This window comes from Drosophila eugracilis, unplaced genomic scaffold, assembly GCF_018153835.1.
Source record: "Drosophila eugracilis isolate 14026-0451.02 unplaced genomic scaffold, ASM1815383v1 contig_2152, whole genome shotgun sequence".
Classification (NCBI taxonomy): Eukaryota; Metazoa; Arthropoda; class Insecta; order Diptera; family Drosophilidae; genus Drosophila; species Drosophila eugracilis.
In genome coordinates this window covers 1,716,110-1,731,282 of record NW_024573036.1, presented here as the reverse complement: position 1 = coordinate 1,731,282, position 15,173 = coordinate 1,716,110, and the positions used below count along the sequence as shown (strand labels likewise).

Here is a 15,173-nt window from a genome sequence, read left to right as displayed (position 1 = left end):
GGAAAAGAGGCATCTTTCCCACTTCTGTATACCTTAAAAACCCAAAACATTGAAGCTCTTTAATCCTCTTTCAGTTGGCAAGTCCTACATGCCGCACAACTCCTCCATGACAACCTCCGCTTTGGTGGCCATCATCATCGCCTCCCTCTCATTCCTCGTTTTTCTGGCTCTTGTCTACGCTTTTTGTCGCTGCCGGAGGAGACACGCCTCCAAAAAGGACAGTGGGTCTGTGGGAGGGGTAGGAGGAGGAGGCACCGCCAACACCACCACAAATCCTGGATCTGCGGGAGCCAAGGAGTACGACCTTGATCTGGACGCCAGTCGAAGACCGTCGCTGAGTCAGGATCCACAGCAATCGCAGCAGCAACCACCACCACCACCACCGTACTACCCGACCGGAAGTCTGGACTCCAAGGACATTAGCAATGGAAATGGCGGGATGGAACTCACCCTCACCGCCCTCCACGATCCCGACGAGCAGTTGAATATGCAGCAGCAGCAGCACCACAATAACCACGGCCAGTACCAACAGCCCAAAGCCATCCTGGGAATCTACGGCGGAGTAGGTGGTTCGGGGGGCAACGGTTCCGGCGGACAGCATCCACATTCGAACGGCTACGGCTATCATGTGACAAGTGCCATCGGCGGGGACGGCGACAGCTATCAAGTGCTGCCCTCCGTTGCCAACTCAGCAGCCGGATCCCACGGACATGGCAATGGACATGGACACGGACTAGGAGCCGGAGAGTGTGAGTACAGACAGAGAAAACTGTGTAGCTTTGATTAAAACTTACTCAGGAACTAGCATCTTATGGCAAAACCTGCTAAATCTGTTATATTTGTGGAAATTAAGACCATAAATACCTCATAAAAAAGTTTAATAATCAAGCAAGAACCTTAAGGAGAACCACTTGAATTTCTGCAATACAAAAATTTCCACAATATTTACCAATTTTTCCGCTCAGTGTGAGCCTGGACAAATTTCACTTCAGCCAGGCAACTTATGAAGAGACGTGGCTTTGTGGCTAGAAACGTGGGATGCGGATTGTGTTTTGGGAGTTCGGTGGGGTTTCAGGGGGATTCGGTGTGGGCGTGTGCGTCTTGATTAAGCGACACATTTTTCGGCGCAGATTTATGGCGGCCATTTCGATGGGTGTCCCTGTTCCCCAGGCCGGAGTTTTTGGCCGTAATTGCATTTCATGTCAATCTAGAGCGGCTCCTCTTCCACTTACCGAGCTACTCATGCAAATGCAGCGCCACGCTTTTGGCCCTTTCCCACGATTTTCCCACGCTTTTCCCCCGAGCTAGCCACCAGATTTTCCATGGTGTTTGGTGTCGGGCATAAGCAGCTCGCCTTGGCAACCAAAATGACACCAATCGAGAACGCAAAGCGCCACCGGAAACGGAAACGGGAGTGGCTGAAAAGTAACCGTCGTAATTCCAATTAAGTGAGAATTAAACCGTTATCCTTCAGCTGCCATTGTCCCCTCGATGCAATCTCCACTGTATAGGTCGAGCTCTGTATTATTGCCCCGTTTTTAATTGGTTACAAGGCGGCTCAAGGGATTTTAGAAGTCCAATAGGAATCGGTTGAGATTACTCTTTACGCTCTTAGTTGGTTTGAGTTCTTATAGTTCCTTTTAGCTTAACTTCATGGATATATATTTATAATTATGATAATAAAAGAATAAATTGACAAGCTAGAAACGACAGTAAAACTCGGAAATAATAACTATAACTCTTAATAGAGTTTTCTGAATGCCATATGGATAAACAAAAGGAAAGACATAATCCTAAGCACTTTTCGCAGAACCACTTAACTCAAATACTCCCAGAGAACACACTCCACACTTTTATAGAGTTTTTAGTGGCCTCGAAAAAGTTTTTGATGAAATCATAATAAAGGAATATGAAAAATACTCCCCAGCCACAGTCTCAACTTCGTTTTTTAAGTGGCCTTTTCTGGCTGGAAACCAGGTGACAAAAGTCAATTAGCAGCCAGAAAGCGAAAAGATGGCTTAGACGGGCAGATAAAGTCGGAGCAAAATCGACTTTTGCAACTATAAAAATCTAATAAACAAATTTACGTAATTAGAAAACTTGAGTGTACAACTTCTCTTCTCAAATAATCCCCTTAAAGAGGTCGCCACTTAGTCTTTAATCCGATTAGGCCGGAGAACTTAACCCCAAACCGAGAGCATTTCTGTACCTTACTTTTCACCTTCCTGCCCACCTGACTTTTTCAGCAAAGGGGCGTTGAACAATAAAGAAAGAAACTCTATTCACACCTAAATGGAAAGCTACAAGTTTAAACTTAACGAAGGGGAGGGCTGCACTGAGGAAATTAATGTCAAAATTATTTCTTTTAAGAAATTAAATATCCGCGACATTTTGAACTGCAGTTAGTTGGTTATATATTGGAGATATATTTAATATATATTAAACTGTATATATAGACCTAACAGTTTCCCTGAGTGTTGCCCCCAAGAATGCATTTTAATTGTGGGTTCCGCGGGCTTTTGTTGCACTTTCTTTGCGTTCCCCTTTTGGCAAGCGTCAACTTAATTACTATTTCTTTGCCCCTCGAACACTTGCAACCTGGCATACACCCACACACACCCACTTACACACACTCATCGTCGTGGTGTGCGGTTGCAACCGAAGCAGGACCACTTGAGGCGACGCCAGGCAACATCAGCAGCATCAGCGGCAGCAGCAGCAGCAACATCAACCCGATGCAACAGCAACATTCAGCACGCGCCAATCTAACGAACCAACCCACCATCGCCATCGCCAACACCACCAACAACAACTACAACCACAACAAGAACCACTCGAACAACAGCACCACCAACAACGCCGGCAACTGCACCACCCTGAAGCGCAGCCACTTGGGAAATAGAGAACGGGAAAGGTCCTTGGTAACCGCAGCCACAGCGGCAACAACAACGGCTCTGGCAACCACCATAACAACAACTTCTCGTAATGCCAAGGCGGCTACAACAACAACCACACTAGCCATCACAGGTAACTCCAGCTACGAGCGACTGAAACGAAAATGAAAAAAACTAACAGGAGCAACTTTCGCACCACACGAGCAAATTAAAAACAAACTAACCACCGTCTGCACAAAATGCACTCAAAAAAATAACGATGTAGAAGAGCACCGCACACAATTTTACTGTTGATGTTTCTTTACTAATTGTTTTTGCACTTTAACTTTATGGGGGGAATACTGTTGAACTATTTCTACCTCACTGGTGAACTTAATTCACAAATTCTTTACCGTCACATAAGTTGTCTGCACTCCTTGAAGTTTCTCTCAGTGTACAAGTATTACTATGACTGCCTAGGGTGTTCCATGAATTTTGAAAGTGGAAGTTTGTGGCGAAATTGAACTATTGGAGAAGCTTTATTTGAATTGGAAAATGTCACGAAATACCTTAAAAGCACATCAATATCTTTTTTAACTAAGCAAAGTCTCCAATATGCTCCCTACCTTTCCCTTATGTGTCCGAATGACTGACACTATACTATTTTACCACCAAGCCAAATAAAAAAATTTTCTCTCGTCAGATACAGAAAATTCCCTCGACAAATTTCCATGATCCAAATTCATACATTTCGTTGGCATTTTATTGAACTTTTAAACCTTTAATCCCAAAAATATCTCAAAACGGACTTTTGTAATGCATTCGCTACTGCCATTGCTGTACCGGAGGCAGAGTTCCCGCTTGAAGGCCCTTCAGTGGTCGATCCATTCGAGTCAGACCTTCTTCAAGATGAGCTTCAAGGCGCCCTCGATGAAGGCCTCCAAGGTTTCCGCCATCAAGGAGCTACCCAAGAAGCAAACGCCAACGCAAACGCAACCCTCGCAATCGCAGTCTTCGGCAACGCAGCAATCCCAACCAACTCAACCATCGAAAAATCCAGAACAATCCCCTGGGCCTGGACACTATAAACTCTGGACAATCCAAGATTGTTACACCTAAGCCCACAGTTCAACCAAATATCCCAGATCAGCGTGCCAAGTGGTTGGCCAAGGTATCACCGGAAATGCAGAGGAAAGCCAAACTGGCAGAGGGCAAAGGGTCTCCGCCTTCCGGTCCCCCTAAAAACCAGTTCACTCAAGGAAATAATCCCAGTTTCGGGATGGCCAGTCAAAATCCTGCTCCGAATTTTGGTGCCCCACCCAGAACTCAACCGGCTTGGCAGCCAAAGCCTGAAAAACAGGATGATCAAAATTCCGGAGCCTTCAAGGGCGCCTCCTCCGAGTCGCAACGAAAAAACTGGATGAATCGCATGCAGGGATCGCAGCAGAAGAAACAGAACCAGTGGCTCAAGGAGATGCAGGCCAAGCAGCAGGCGGGCAAGGATATGCAGGCTCAGAAAATTCAGAAAATGGGTATACCAAAAGCCACGGCTACGTCTACGCCTCTCCAAGAAGCGGCTCAACCAACTCCAGCAGCACCCGAGATACCGGAAGAAAAAAGTCCCGAAAGACTGGCTTACTTAGATGCCATTAAGCAGCTGAATAGCTATCAGGTTCTGGAACCCACGTCGGGAAGAGCCACCACGAAGAGCAGTCGGGACACGCCGGATCCGGTAATAGAACAAACCATGAAGTGCCTGGAAAAGACGGGTTTCACAAAAACTCAACTGGAAGCCATACCCGTGATACAGGTGGCTGGGTCCAAGGGACGGGGTTCAACCTGTGCCATTGTGGAGAATATTCTACGGTGTCATGGGGTGAAGACCGGGACTCTCTGCTCACCGCACCTGTTCTTGACCAGTGAGAGGATACGGATAGATGGCGAACCACTGGACGATGTTCAGTTCACGGAACTCTTTTGGAAAATTAACACCGAGTTGACCAAAATGAAGCCCCCGCCATCCTATAACAAACTGATGACCGTAATGGCCTTTCATGCCTTCCATCAAGCGGGTGTGGAGGTGGCGATTTTGGAGGTGGGTAATGGAGGTGCCAGTGACTCCACCAATATAGCCTCGCATGCCCAGACAATTGGGATTACAACCTTGGGATGGGAGCAGAGTTCGAATTTGGGTAATTCGCTGAGAGATATTGCCTGGGCCAAGGCGGCCATCATGAAGCCCGAGGCCAATATCTATACGAATGTCACCCAAACGGAATGCTGCGAGGTTCTGGCCCAAAAGGCCAAACAAATTGGTGTGCAACTGCGTCGAGTGCCCACCTTCAACGACTACATAGAGGGTAATATGAACAACAAGCTGCTAATGAACAAGGCCAACTACACTATGCGACTGAACGGCTCTCTGGGCATACAGCTGGCCTACGATTTCCTGAGGCGCCACAGGCCCGAGTATGTGGTGGGCGTGGAGGAAAATTCCACTTTGTTGACCCCGGGGGCAACTCGTGGAATTGAGACCTTCGAACAGGCGGGGCAATTTGACTTTATCCGACACGATATGTTCAATGTCTACCTGGATAGTGCCGATACTTTCGAGTCGATGATGGCCTGTCGGGACTGGTTCTACACCAAGACCCGCTCGAATCGCCAGCCAAAGATCCTGCTCTTCAACAAAGTCAACGAGTTCAACGCCAAGGATCTGCTGACCATCATTCGCAGCAATCTGCGCTTCGAAGAGGCTTGCTTTGTCCCCAATCCCAACTATTTCGAGGGCGAGATCCTGGCCGAGGACGATGGAAAGGCGATGGTGTGGCACGGCATGGAGGAGCTGCAAAGGGCCAAAAGGAATGCCGGAAACTGGAGGGCCCTCTGCGAGGAGAATGGCAAAAGGGACAACTCGCAGCTCTCCATATCCATCAACGCCTTCTTCGAGTACCTGACCAACAAATACGGGAAACAAAAGTACGGAATGAAGAACGAACTGGATGTCCTGGTCACTGGCTCCCGGCAATTGGTTGCCGCCACCATATCGTGTCTCAGGAAAATGAAGTCTTCGAACCCCTGGCAATGAAAATATCAGCTTAGCGAATTTTCCAACTCGTTTTTTCACCTTAAATTTCGTCGTGAAAGTTTCCGTTTCTTTGTTTCTTTTTATAAATAGAATTTTGACGTATGTAAAATGGTTCTCCCTTGCAATGACGCACTTTCAGATATTTAGAAGACTATTTGCACGTTGAATGGCATTCTAACACATTTTCAGTGGAATTGTAAAGCTTTAATGTTTAGAATTAAGAAGTAGTACATGTGATTAGCCCGAGCTGAATCTAATTTAAGAAGCTCATGTCGTTAACCTTACACTTTGCTATTCAAACCGGTTGGTAATAATCTTTTGGACAGCTGCCTGATGAGAATGACCTGGCATTATTGCCACATACATACTCGTGTTTATGTTTGTACGTGTTTTTCCAATTAGCCACTGTGACTCTCAAGTTTTACCACTCACTGCAAAGCACCTGAAGCACTTGGCACCCAATTTTCGACACCTTCTCTCGCATATCTGCACAACTCTATTAACAAACTAGCCACTAACCCACTGACATGGCCTAAAAATAATCCTACGAAATGTCGTAATTTGCAGGGTCAAGCAACAATTCAAACGAGAATAACTACAGTAACGCCAGGGATCTGTCGCAGGAGGCGTTGTGGCGTCTCCAAATGGCCGCCGCCCAGTCTCAGCAGATTTATGTAGAGCGCCCACCATCAGCGTTTAGTGGCCTGGTCGACTACAGTGGTTACTCGCCGCACATCCCGACGGTCACCAGCTCCCTCAGTCAGCAGAGTTTCAGTCCCACGCAACAATTGGCGCCCCACGAAATGCTGCAGGCTGCCCAGCGGTATGGAACTTTAAGGAAATCCGGAAAACAGCCGCCTCTTCCACCGCAGCGAAAGGATCTGCAACAGCAGGCGAAGCCACAACAGCAAATGGGTGAGTTTTAGGTTAATAATCTTCTATCTTTTTATACAAACAAAACCGGTTTTTCTAAGTTATTTCGACCGACAAATAGCCCAGAATTAAAAGCCAAACTCATTTCAAGGCAATTAAAAGTAAGGGTTGATCATATCAAACCCATCTTTGAATGCCTCCTCACATCTCGCACAATTTACCAAAAATGTGATTATCACAGCATAAACTGTTCGACTTGCAACAAGAAAATCGTATTGGGAAAATAATCCATGCACAAATCCAATCCGAACACAAATCCATAGCCCGAAAATTCGAAATCGGTTGAGGCGACTAAGAAATCAGTTTGATTGATTATGCACTTAAGTGTTGGGAAATGTTTGGCCAAGAGTTTTGCTGATGCTCCGAGCTGAAGCTGTTCGGATGAATAAAATAGAGTTTCCACAATGGAAGGCAAGGACAACCCTACCCCATTTACCCCTCCTGGCACACACTGCTCCATCCTTTCACCGAATCCCCATCTAGATTCCGTATAGAATTTGCATCTCTGTATCCCTTTATGCAGCAGCAGCATCAGCAACAGTAGCAGGATGCTGCAACACACACAGATAAATTCACATACATAAAACAGTCGATCTCCCCCTGGCGGTAACCCCCTAAAAACAGTGCTCCACCCTCTATCAAAAAGAACAAATCGCTAGCAGCGACAACTAACGCTGCTTCTTCAAAAAGGAGAAAATATAGGGAGTAGAAATACTGGAAAATACCAAAATAAACTACGATGAGACTGAAAGAGAAGGATACACCAGGGAGAAAGAGAGGGCGCTATTAAAAATGTAAAATGCTGAAGCAGAAAATATTTTACAAAATCAAAATCAAACAACGCTGCCAGCTGTAAGCGAAGTGAATCGGTGAAGGAAAATGCATTGCAGAAATAAATAAAAACACAAACACCCATACACAGAGAGAAAAGGTTGAATGATAAACACAATAGGATAAAGAGGAAGAAAATAAAAAACTATTTTCTGGGAAATGTTTTGATTGCAAACTATCAATTTATTCTATCAAAACAATTTGAGTTCCAAAACTCTTATAATCTTTCTTTCTTATTGGCAGAAATCTTTTCAGGTTCGATTACAGCTCTACCAAGATTGTTTTTTAAAATTTGATTTTTAGGAAATATAGGAAGTTAAAAGAACTCCTCTCCCATCGTTTGTTAGTAACCTGATCTTTACATCGACCTCTAATAGAATACATCACCGCAAGACCCCAACGAACCAGAAATTGATTGATTTTCTCCATTGTCGGCCGCAATGCCACATGGAATGCATAAAAGGGCTTGCGTATGCGAGTGCTTTGGATATTCTGTGCATCTACTTTCAGCAATGGCTGTGGTTTTTTACTATCTCTCTCTTTCTCTCTCTCTCAAGCGCACATACTCACTAGGACAGACATACACATGGCGTATGCGTGATTTTTGTGTTGTTATGCGCATACGCCCCGTATGCTATGGCATCGCATATTCCGCATACGCCGTGGTATCTGCTAAATGCTGCTTCAATTAGACAGACAGGCAAAGGCAGATGGAGATACAGATAGAGGCAGAGACTGCGGCGTTTGCGGTCCACTCCACATGGTGGACCAAAACAATTGTTTTCCGACCTACAAGAGGGGGAAAAACGTGAGGGGAACACTTCCGGGGCAGCTTTCATATTTAGCCGTATACATTATGAACTGCTTCTAATCGGCTTAGAAGAGAGAAGCAGCTGCAGTTTGCTGCAGCAGCCAGCGGAGGAGCAAAAACATTTCAATTAAAACAAAAGCCATGGCCAAAGACTCGACTGCCCCCACTCCCTGTCCCATCCATCTTTTTGCCGCATTTTTGGCCACAAAGCAACAAAAGCGAAGCCGAAAAAACGAAAACGAAAATATGCCAACTCAAGATGGGCGAAAAGAAAAAGTGGCAAGGATGAACAGCTGCGGTCCAGGCGAAGCCACAAATACCCTTAATGATCATTGATAAAGAAACTTTTGAGCCTTTATTTTCATGGCAGTCATGCGAAATATAGTCAAAGGATTTTGGTTGAATATTGTGTGGGCAGCGTGCACAAAGGCTGAACAATTTTCTGTTCATTTTCTTGTGCTTTCAACAGGTTTTCAGTTTTTTAATTACTTTATTAGTTATAAATATAAATAGGACTATTAAATAAGCTTCTTTGTGGAAACAAAAGGAAAAATGTTTAGAAAACTCAAGTAAAATTACAATTAATTCCCATAAAATAAGGTAAAACTTAAAGACTTAAGTCAATAGGTAAAGAAGAAGCTTACCTATTAGGTATAGTTTTGTTTAAACTTGAGAAATCCCTTTTTTCAGTCTGGAAAATGTGAAAGCGAATGTAAAGCGCAGCCTCAACGCAACCAAAATCATTGCAGTTGGGGTAAAAGGGTTGTCGTAGTGTCAGCTGAGGATTTCAGATGAAGACGAGCTAGGGATCCCGACAGTTGCCTTACTTTTCTTTTGTACCACCACCTCTTTTTTTGCACAGGTCTCAAGTTGAGTTGCAAGTGGAACTCGAGTGCCAGTTTAAAGCAATAAAAGCTCTTGGCTCCTGCAGACTCTTGTTAACCCGCTCGCCGTCCCTCAACAGCGACCACTCTATATTGCCTTCTCGTTTTTGACTTTGATGACCAGGCAACTGAAAACAACAAAAGAATCAAACAAAACAGCGAAAAAGCCAAGTATTTCGCTGTTGTTTCAGTGCCCGAAATTGCGCTGCAAAGTATGCAATGCTTTCGAGCTGGCAAGTTTTCTCGATTTTCGCAATCCGATTGGCGATTTGCGGGATCTACTAGTGCCTTCTACACAGATAGAAAAAGTAATATAGAAATTGATTCGGATTTTGATTGTATTAGCATTATGATAATGATTTTTACATTTTTTAGTTCGAAATTTAAATGTTTCATCAAATCGCTTTTCTTTCTGTGTAGCTAAGTGGCAAAAAACCGAAAGAGTCCCGTCCAACAATACAAATCACGCAGTGCGTTACGCAATGCCAAACATTTTTATTCCAAGTGCTTCACTCCATTCGCCATATTGAATTGCAGCGCATTGCGTTTGATTCAATTCAGGTTGTTTCGTGTTGGCTTTTAACGTGGATTTCAATTAGTGCTGTTCTCGATATCATTTTCTTTTAGTTAGGGTGTTGATGTCCGGTGAAAAATTCTGGGAATTTCAGTTGGCTGCGTTTGAGTGATTAAATTTCAACGGAGCTAAGTTGATTTGATTGGGTTCTGAAAGGGAACTGAAGTGTATTTAGCATCAAAAGCACTGGCACAAATTAGATGATAGCTTTAGTATCTGCAACTTAGGAACACACTTCTACTGTCCACAGAACCATTTCAAATCGAAATCCTATCATATTAAAACCCAATTAGAACTATTTTCGCTTTCAAAAATCAATTCCATGCAAGTTTGTTTTTATCCAGCAAATAATTACAGAAGTATTGAAAAACTCGGTTAGCCAAATCAGAGGCGTAATCATAAATTTTGGGTTATCCATTAAATTTGTTGGCCACTCGCTCGGTTGGTTTGTTATTCCTGTTGATTAGATTTGGCTTTTTGTTTTCGGTTTCCATTTCTATTTGCTTTCCCAGTTATATTTTTTTGTTGTTATTTTGTCGTTCTTTGGTTTGTGTGATTTTGTGGCTTCGGCAAAAACAAAACGAAATGCAGAAATTAACAATTGGAAGCATATTAACCGCATCAATTTCCGCGCACCACCAGCTCGGGCCAAAAACAAAGAGTACACAGATCATTAAACATACATTCACACACATACTCCGCACACACTCACACAGATACCCACATACCCGCGCACACACCTTCCACATTATTTATTGCGCCATGGGGCCAAAGCCACAACTTTCGACAAATTTTTTGGCAAAACATTTTACGTAATAAATTTATTTTAATTACAACGCCAAAAGTGTGGCGCCCGGCAAAAGGGGGCGGTTGCTGTTTGCTGTGTGTGGTTGGTAATGAATGCGCTTCAATTAAATGAAATATTCATAGGCATAAATACAAGAGCAGGCCAGATACAGCGGCGGGAAAACGGGGTGGGCGGAGAAAGTTCAGGTAGCACTAAGGGCAGCATCCTGCCAGCGAAACGCATCTTATTGCCGGGAAACATGTTTTATGGCCAACAAAAGCCATCGGACTATCATCGCGTTGGTTTTTCAGGAGGGGAAAGGAGGGAAAACCAGGAAAACAGGTTGCCAAGGGGTCAACATTAACTAACTATAGTGGGTGGACTCGTAATTGAATCACAACGATCTCAGCATACTCTAGAAGGTCTAAGTCTAAATCTTTTAATAAATAATAATGAATAATAAATAATAATTATGGCACTAAAAAGAGATACATTTTGTAGTGAGGTTCCTCACCGACTTACATCATATTTTTTATCAAAATAAATAAACCTTGTAAATACTTTCATTTTAATTCTATTCCTATGCTAACTTGATAAATTTATTATTATAATCCACACTTTCTCCTCTGATAATAACTTTTATGATTTCACCCTTACCCTCGACAAAACCGAGGAATATAAAGTAAAGTCGGTAAACTCATTGCCAGCCCATTGGAGCCGTTTTGCAGCTTGTTAATTACGGCCTGGCCAAAATGGTTGGCTGAATGGCGGGGAAAATGGTAAAAAGTGGGCGAAACATTTGAGAGGAAAAGCTGGCTGAAAAGGGAAAGTGGGCGGGACTCAGACCGTGTAATGCATCTTTTCAAACAATTTACCAATTTGGCCCGCCGTCTGTCTTTCTGCGTGGCCAACTGGCCCGGCTCATAAAATGTTTATTAGGCAATCAAACATAACAACAAGCGGTCAAACATAAAGCCCAAACGACCGTGTCACATTTTGCGAAAGGAAACCGAAAAGCGTTAATTGAGTTTCGTGGGACCAGAGAAGAGCTGAAAGCCGGGAAAGCTGTGCGGAAAATGCATTGCGGCTTTTCGAGGAGATACATTTTTGCCACGCCACGCCACGCCACGCATTCAGAATGCATCAGAAACGCATTGGAAAGTATTTTATTGTGGCAGACAAGCGAGATTGAGAGGGAGGAGGATTTCCACAACCACTTGACTCGGAAAATGCAGAAAATGTATTTATGCAAAAGTCGCAATTGTCAGAGGCAAGTCAAAGTGCATAAAGTGTCGCCTGAAATCAGCGAAAAGGGGGAAAATGTTGCGAAAAGTCTCGCACCTCGTCGTGTGTGAAGTGTTTTGGCATTTGAACCGGGTTTTCGCGCGGCAACGCTCGACACGCTCCAAGTCACAAATAATATCGATGGATATAGAATATAAATGCATAGAATAAAGTGCGGCAGAAATATGGTTGAGGGTACATAGAAATAAAATAAATACGAATACCGTCCATTCAGCATCGCATTATGCTGATTGAATGCAAATGTATTTGGAGCGAGTTTCTATAAATATAAAATATAATATAATACATTTGCCCGACCCCAATCTGAAAATCCGAATGAAATAAAGCATCTCTCATTTTTTGCACAAATTAATAGCTTAGTGGAACATCCCCCGGCCCACACGCGCATTAATTAATTTAAATTGCATATTTCACCATTATTTATTAATGAGCTTAAATCGCACTAAACGCAAATCGATTTTCCTCTCTCGTTGCAGCGGATATAATACAGGATTTGGCAAATTAAACTAATTGCCAGTTAAGAGACAACAGCCCGCAACAAAAACGGCAACCAAATACATTTTGACATAAGCATTTAAGTAAGTAAATAGCAAAAAACCATGCGTAAAAAATTTAAATTTTTAGCTGTTTAAGTGGCGTGAAAATTGCTAGCAAAGCAAACATAAAACCAAATTAAGAGGAAACTTGCCTATTTCGACCAAAACCAGAAAAAATGCTGTAAATGTGAAAAACTACAGAAATACCAAAAAGAATATTTAGACATACACAAAGATATGGAAAAAGTAGTTAAGTCCCAAAGGTCTTTAACCTGTAATTCCTTTTAAAAGAGTTGAAAAACATAGGATAGTCAAAGATAACTTCTACGTTCTGAAATATTATCTGTAAAGCGTTGATTTTGATTTACAATTATTTCTAATTTTTTGGTAACTTCATTATAAACAGTATTAATGATCCAAATATAGGCAAGTCTAAACTTGTTTCCTTGCAAAAATCTAATCAAAAGTAGAACAGCAAATAGACAAACCGAACAAAGTTTCTAAGCAACCCCACTTTAATTTGCCCACCGCATATATTATTTATGTTTAAACAATAGGGCATTTCATATTTTTTTTAACATGTGGCCAAACTATTGAGGTCACGGCGACAAACTGCAAGCTGAAAAAGAGCGCCATAATATTCTGGTCAAATCATTGTTAAACCGAGAGCCAAACGCAAAAGCCACCTTTTGAGGTTTCTATGCCTTTTTTAGAATATGGAAATTGTGTTCGTTTAAATCAAATAAAACAGACAAAATGTTCATTTAATTGCTTTTCCACCCAGCCGGGCCCAAATAAACATGACCAATAAAAATCAAACTTCGACACAATGCAAAAAGGCTAAAAGGGTAAATTGGTAAAAGGGGAAAGGTTGGCAACAGTTTCGACTCCTCATTAGCTTTTGTCTCTATTGGGGCATTAAATTGGAACGAATATTTGTTTGCTCGGTTCGACTAATTGCGCTGCTAATTTCAATTGTTCGCATTGTCGGCGAGCAATAATAATGCAAAAATTGTAATTACAAATTAACAATTGGTCGGTCGTCTGGGTCCCTCGGTGACCTAAAATTAGATTGTGTAAATTTGCAAATTAATTTGCCATTGCACAAAGCCCTCAGTGCAAGTCAGCTCTGCCAAATCAGAGCACACAATATCAGTTTATTTACTGAGCAATCTGTAAATTGTAGACAGGACATGGAGTCATTAAATTGCAACTGCAACTGCCACTGCAAGCAATTTTTAAGCTCAGCGCTGCCAGTCAACAGTCCAAGTGAGTTGCATTTACATATAAAGCTATAAAAAATATTTAAACAGCGCCATACAGAACCGCAAAATATGGAAATTAAAATAGAAAAACTATCCGTTAGGGCAAAGAGAGCAAGTCTTTGAAATAAAACCATAATAGCCGGAAAAGAGAATAATCAACAGACATCAAATCGAATTCAATTTAAATGTTAAGCTGCGGGGAGTTCCAGAATGCTTTTTTCAACTGAAAATGATGAGAAAGTTCATTACTTTTCGGTTGTTGTTTACTTTACGCCATCACTCGTGAAAAGTGATTACCAAAACATCATCAGCCCAACTTTCCAATAACTTTCCCCCGCCTTGAGGGTGGAATACAAATTTTATAAACACAGAACTCTCCTTTTTCAATCTGACAGTACATAAAAGCGCATACATTTGTAGCCATCAAAATGGGTTGTAAAAGCATTTAGTTGTACAGATTTCCCGCTTGTTTTCAATTTAAAACCAACACCCCCCAGCACTCAGTGATATGGTAGAGAAAATAAAAGAAGCCACACAGAATATTTAATTGCACGGCAACAGAAAAACGAATGCGGCAAATATCTTTAATCCAATACTTGTTCAGCATTAAAACCATTATAGAATAATCAAGTAATAAATCCACATATTTGATGCATTTATTTTGGTGTTTAGCAAACAAAAATCGCAAAAATGTTTGCGGAAAAAGGGAAGTGTTTGCGCCACAAATTATGCATGGAAATTTGGTTAAGCAATCGCTCGCGTAACTCTCTTAGAAATAGCAACCATTGAAATGGATAATTCGATTCTAAGGACATTGTAAATACTTTAAAAAGAGTAAACCAAAGAGTATAGAAAGTCTATGTAAGCATAAGCTCGATTCCAAATTAAATGTGTTTAAAATATTGTCAATGATATGAGAAACTAGAAATAAGAATTGGATATCTGAATGTGTTTGTGTGGCTCTGGGTGAGATATATATATTGAACTGTTACTTTGAAATATGTTAAGATATCATTTTCAATTCGACTTAAACTATGTATTATACAAACAAACCCTAGAGCTAGTTTATAACCTTTATTTCATGCCCAAGTTGACTCAGAGCACTCACACATCTCTCCAATCCCTAGACTAAGGCAAAATCTATCTGTAATCCAAAACCAAATGAGATCAAAATAGTCGATAAACATAAGTCTAAGTCTGCAACTATGTTTAGCTGTCCATTTTGTCAATGTCCGTTTTATAGTTTCCACTCAAACTAAATGTAAACTATTAAAAAGCGTTCTGCG

At 42.1% G+C, this 15,173-nt stretch overlaps 2 protein-coding genes across 2 annotated transcripts in view; both read left to right on the top strand.

The window, feature by feature from the left end:
- The window catches only part of LOC108111032, a 90,505-nt gene extending 76,494 nt beyond the window's left edge, over positions 1–14,011 (top strand). The window contains exons 7-10 of the mRNA XM_017220359.2: positions 75–749; positions 2,665–3,027; positions 6,529–6,876; positions 12,563–14,011. Of these exons, the coding sequence (XP_017075848.2) occupies positions 75–749; positions 2,665–3,027; positions 6,529–6,876; positions 12,563–12,591 (1,415 nt within the window). The 3' untranslated portion in view covers positions 12,592–14,011. The remainder of the gene's footprint in view (positions 1–74; positions 750–2,664; positions 3,028–6,528; positions 6,877–12,562) is intronic.
- Positions 3,547–6,062, top strand: LOC108111033 (folylpolyglutamate synthase, mitochondrial). Its single transcript, XM_017220360.2, is given in 2 exon segments — positions 3,547–3,923; positions 3,925–6,062. Coding segments are annotated over 2 exon segments (2,271 nt in total). The 5' UTR covers positions 3,547–3,689; the 3' UTR covers positions 5,962–6,062.
- Positions 14,012–15,173: the final 1,162 nt, after the last annotated feature.